This window comes from Musa acuminata, chromosome BXJ1-3 (genome assembly GCF_036884655.1).
Source record: "Musa acuminata AAA Group cultivar baxijiao chromosome BXJ1-3, Cavendish_Baxijiao_AAA, whole genome shotgun sequence".
In the NCBI taxonomy this organism is placed as follows: Eukaryota; Viridiplantae; Streptophyta; class Magnoliopsida; order Zingiberales; family Musaceae; genus Musa; species Musa acuminata.
The window spans coordinates 44,130,161-44,136,024 of NC_088329.1; the positions used below are offsets into that span (position 1 = coordinate 44,130,161).

Here is a 5,864-nt window from a genome sequence, read left to right on the forward strand (position 1 = left end):
TATCGGCGTAGTGATCATGAAACAAATCGAATTTTTATGGCAGAAAACTCCACAAAATCGAATTTTTAGAAGAAAACCCTCAGAAATCATGCAATTTATTAACCTTAAAAAAAAAAAAGAAAAATCGAGGGCAGTAAACGAGAAAATATCGAGAAGAAACAGATGACACCAATCCGAATGATGTTCATCAAATTAAATTTAAGTAAACTAATTTTTAAATACTTAAAAATCTTGAAAATTCAAAATAGGATGATTTGATAATTCAAAAATTACAATAAAATTTATTAGTGCGACAAGGTAATTTTTGTTTGTGTTACATATTTTCTAGTGCAAATTTTTTAGATTTTTCTTTGGTTTTTTTCGAGGTGTCGCTTGAAAAGTGGCACGTTAAATTGACATCAACACTTGAAAAGTGGCACGTTAAAGTCCCAATCACTCTTCTACGGTAATTGAGCAACTGTGACTCCTCTTGACCAGTCGACAAAATCTCCGACGCTAATCTTTATCATGACTTATTGTTGTTTCGCAGTTAAGCTCTTGGCATCTAAATCTCCAACATTCATCAAACACCCAACTCTGACGTGGTAATCAATAACTCTCAATGAATAAGAGTTTCCAAGAGACAGATGTGTCTCATTCACATTAATTTGCACATGAGCAACACGAAAAGATGCAGACTTTGACTTGCGTCTCAGCCATTCGATGAGTATGGATGACTTTCCTCCAACCTCACACCACATGGAAGATAAAGATGGAAATCAAGGCATTGTGACATATCATTGGAAGAGTCATCTCTTCCAATATTCCACTCTGTCCATATCAAACCATTCATCACGCCATCAGAAGTATCCATACTTTCCAACGTGGAAAGTCTCCTTGACTTGCACGTCGGGAAGCATAAATAATTTATATCTTTTTTTATTTTATATAAAAAATATTTTTTTAAAATAATTTATTCAAAAAAGTCTATCATAGCATTTATCAAAGAGCATTCTTTTTTTCGAATTTACTCGAGAGCATCTTAAGACAGAAAAAGAAAAAGTATGCTATTTATTTTAGGGATTTTTACATAGTTTTATGGTGTGAATCTATCCAAGTTTGATTTAAAAAACAAAATATCTAAAATCATCTAAAAATAGAAAACCCAATGAAATTACTATTTCATGTTGTATTTATCTTCTATATTAAAATTGAGTTGAATAAGCTTTTAAGTCATTATACTCATACATGTACCATGTTATATTCGATGGCAGATCAACATAGGAATTATATCACTTAAGAAACCTCTAGAATCACCTTAAAAAAAGAAAAGAAGAATGAAATCAACATGTATATCATATTTGCCTGCTCAATCGAAAGATAGAAGTAAGTTTGTGTTGACTGCGTAAATCAACGCTAGTAAATGAACGCTGGATGGAACCCTCACATCAGAATTAAGTTTCCTTTGACTTCTAACTGCGTATTAGCCACACTAAAGTACGAGTATGCATGACCATGACTGCGTATTAGCCACTGCATCAATTCTACGGATAATGTGCGCACAAGTCATGGGGATTTCCGGTGGTGATGTGCCTATACATACCCACAGAAACATCCTCTCCAACCTCATACCTTCACATTTCTTCTCTCTCGAGCGTTCCATCAATGGCTGCAGCTGGTAGCGGCAGTTTCCAGGACGGACGTATTGCCTCGAAGCGTCTCATGATGCTCGTGGCCCTACTTCTCGTCTCCTGCTGTCTCGGCCATGGCTTCGGCGATGAGGATCATGTCGAGGTGGAGGGAGTCGGCAGCAGTTGCATGGAAAGCGAGAGGAGAGCTCTCCTCGCCATCAAATCCGATATGTACGACCCCGGCGACAGGTTTTCTTCTTGGACCGGCAAAGACTGCTGTGGGTGGAGAGGTGTGGCCTGCGACAACACCACCGGCCATGTCACCAAGCTCGACCTCAGCTACCACGACACATACACGTACACATACACAGACACAGACACAGACACATACACATACACATGCGATATGTGGGATGTGTTTTACGATGTGGAAACAATAGGCGCCAGCAAGGTAAATTCATCTTTGCAAGAACTGAAGTACTTGAAGTATTTGGATTTGAGCATGAATAACTTCTCCCACGCCCCTGTGCCCACAATGATCGCTTCACTGGTCCACTTGGAATATCTCAACCTATCTAATGCCATGTTCGATGGACTGATTCCTCCTCAGCTGGGGAACCTCTCAAACCTACACTATCTCGACCTTCAGGGATGGTATTATGATGATTTTCTACCTGTTGATGATCTTGATTGGCTCTCCCGTATTCCTTCTCTAAAATATCTTGACATGAGCAATCTCGACCTCAGCAAGGCGACCTATTGGTTTTACGTAATTAATTCCATTCCCACACTTGAAGTGTTACGTTTGAGCCATGCAGTCCTGCCACATGTTCCATCTCCTTTGTCCCCTTTCAATCTAACAGCCATTGCTACGTTGGATCTGTCTCGGAATTCCAACATCACGTCTGCCATGCTTAGATGGCTTTCTAACGCCACCGGCCTCGAGTACCTCCTTCTTTCTGGCTGTGGGATTCTCACTATTGAGTCGGTACAAGTTGCTCGAATTGGATTTATCATTCAACTCCCTTGAAGGAGAAATTCTTGAAATTCTGAACAATGTCAGTAGCAGGGGCCTGAAGCACTTGGATTTGAGACGGAATCAATTATCTGGAGATATTCCTCCAGGGAGCCCTAGAGACCTGGAGTACCTAGACTTATCAGGGAATTCTATTGTCAACTTACATATCTTAGCTTCTCTGGGCAATCTCACAAACTTACGACATTTAGATTTGAAATGCAATGCAATCAGCGGAGAAATTCCACCAATCGTGGGAGATGCTGTCCGATTGGAGTACCTAGATTTGTCCTTTAATGGCATCATTGGAAAAATACCACAGGCCATCGGCAACCTCAGTAACCTATTGGAATTACATTTATCAGGCAACAAAATTGTGGGATGGATACCACCGAGCATCGGCAACCTCAGTAACCTATTGGAATTACATTTATCAGGCAACAAAATTGTGGGATGGATACCACCGAGCATCGGCAACCTCACCAACTTGGTACACTTAGATTTATCAAGGAATAATATTGTCGGTTGGATACCACCGAGCATCGGCAACCTCACCAACTTGGTACACTTAGATTTATCAAGGAATAATATTAGCGGATACATTCCAGAGACTTTGGGTACTCTCATCCATATGGAGGAATTATTTTTAAGCAATAACAACTTATCAGGTCAGATACCAATGACAATCAGCAAACTCCACTACTTGCAAAACTTGGACATGTCATATAACAACTTATCAGGTCAGATACCAACGACATTGGGTGATTTATGCAATTTGACCATGTTAGATTTGTCTCGCAATAACATTGGTGGAGAGCTTATAAATTCATTCAACGGTTTGTCTACTTGTTCACGAGGTGCATCTTTATCCTCTTTAGTCCTAAAGGGTAACAATTTGAGCGGGATTATTCCTTCAAGTATGGGCCAATTATCTCAGCTATATGAGGTAGACCTCTCCTCAAACTCGCTGACAGGCAACATCACCGAAGCACACTTTTTAAATCTTACGAGCTTATCAGAATTGATAATCGCTTCCAACTCCTTGAATATCATGCTACCGAATGATTGGCGGCCCCCTTTTAATGCCTCCATTATCGCTATGAGCTTTTGTCATCTACGAGGAAAATTTCCTGCTTGGATTCGGACTCAACAACAATTGCAAAGTCTTCATCTATCCGGAGTTGGAGTCTCAGGCAGCCTCCCTATTTGGTTTTTAAATTTCTCAAAAGGTTTGGAAATTCTTAACTTGAACTCCAACTATTTGACTGGTCAATTACCTTCTGCTCCCCAATTCATATTGGATCTCTCCAACAACTCATTTGTCGGACCTATTCCATTGAGATTCAAAGAAGCTAAAACACTCTTTTTATTATCTTTGTCTCATAATCATATCAATGGTGATTTTCCTCCCTTCTTTTGTAATCTGAATTTCCTTGGAGTTCTCGACCTATCTAATAATCACTTAATTGGAAAAATCCTGAATTGTCATAACTCATTTCCAACCTTTCTACGATCTTTGCATTTAAATAATAACAACCTAATCGGAAGGATTCCTTTATTTTTGAAATACTGTGACCAATTAATTATCCTTGATTTAGGTGAAAATAAATTATTTGGTAAAATTCCGAAATGGATAGGAAGAAACCTCTCGTCATTGAAGGTTCTTCGTCTGAGGTCAAACTTATTATATGGTGTTATCCCTGAGAACATAGTGAATCTCACTTCTCTTCAGGTTTTGGATCTTTCTTCCAACAATTTATTTGGTAGCCTACCATCATCTCTAGGAAATTTCATTGTCATGGTTGAGGTACAAAATGACACGAGGTCATTGATTGACGATTACTCTTTTTATACCGAGAGAAGATTAATCATATCAAATGGATTAATGGCCGAAGAATACTTTTATTATATCGAGAGCAGATTATTCACAGGATTAACAGTTGAAGAATACTATTATTATAGCGAGAGCATCTTGCTAACTACAAAAGGGGAAATTGCTGATTACACAACCATTCTCTCGCTCGTGACATTCATAGACTTGTCAAATAATCAGCTCTCTGGTGAAATCCCAAAAGTCCTGACAAAGCTTCTCGGACTGCGCTTCCTAAACTTATCCAAGAATCATTTGACGGGAAGGATTCCAGAAAAGATGGGTGACATGACACTATTGGAATCGCTTGACTTATCAGTGAACAGTCTCACAGGGGAGATACCTTCGAGCTTTTCTTCAATGCATTTCCTCGCTCGTTTGAATCTATCTTACAACAACTTGTCAGGCAAAATACCCACGAGTGGTCAATTGTCGACCTTTGGCTCATGGTCATATGTGGGTAATAAAGGCCTTTGCGGTATACCACTGCCAGATTGCCCTGTTTATCAAACTCCACCCGATGCCAGAGTTAAAGATGATGAGAAGCTCGACAAATTATTGGAGTACACCAGTATTGTGGTTGGATTTGTGGTTGGCTTTTGGCTGTTTATCGGCACGCTCATCATGAAGCAGGCCATCAGATTCGCTTTCTTCCGATGGATCGACACGGCCAACGACTGGATCTATGCTCAGTTTGCAGTTAAGCTTGCGAAGCTCAAATCCAAATGGCAAACAACGACATGAACTGCCGGTAAGTGCTAAAGTGTGTCATGTTTTCCTTTGTAGTTAGTCGCATCGAAATCTTGCGTAAGCATGTGATGATGTTATCATATTATGCTGTCATGATTAAGCTGAAATAAGCATCATGGATTCTCTGTATACATTACATGTATTAGTTCTAGTATCATAACATCTCCATCCATCATCGCTTTGCTATCGCCAGGCCTTCGCTTATGGATTGATACATACATATCTGACAACTAAAAAGATTAATTGCAAGAGTGTATGTCATACTCTGTTGGTCCCTTTTTTTTACCAAAATCAATTATATTTCTTGAGATTATATACAAATTTCATTGTTTCATAGAGATTGTTTTCTCCTGTTATTGTTCTTACAATAATAATAAAAAATCATCCATGTTATTATGCTCTAATGATACGATTAGACAATAAAATTGTAACCATTGTTGTGGACTTGCTCTTGGTATTTGGCCAAAATTGATGTTTTACTCAAGTACCATGTTACTATGAGACTCACTCTTAAAAAAAATCATTATTAACCATTTATATATATATATATCCATTTTTTTACAAAGTATATTTTTTTGTAAAAAAATAAAATCTATGTTCAACCAAACATATTTATCCA

At 38.5% G+C, this 5,864-nt stretch overlaps 1 protein-coding gene across 1 annotated transcript; it reads left to right on the forward strand.

Moving 5' to 3' along the window:
• The first annotated feature begins 1,644 nt into the window (after nt 1-1,644).
• LOC103980116 (receptor-like protein EIX1) lies at nt 1,645-5,239 on the forward strand. The gene is made up of 3 exons (XM_065152788.1): nt 1,645-2,379; nt 2,474-3,599; nt 4,989-5,239. Exons 1-3 carry the CDS (start codon nt 1,645-1,647, stop codon nt 5,237-5,239), a joined length of 2,112 nt encoding a protein of 703 aa, XP_065008860.1.
• The last annotated feature ends 625 nt before the right edge of the window (nt 5,240-5,864 follow it).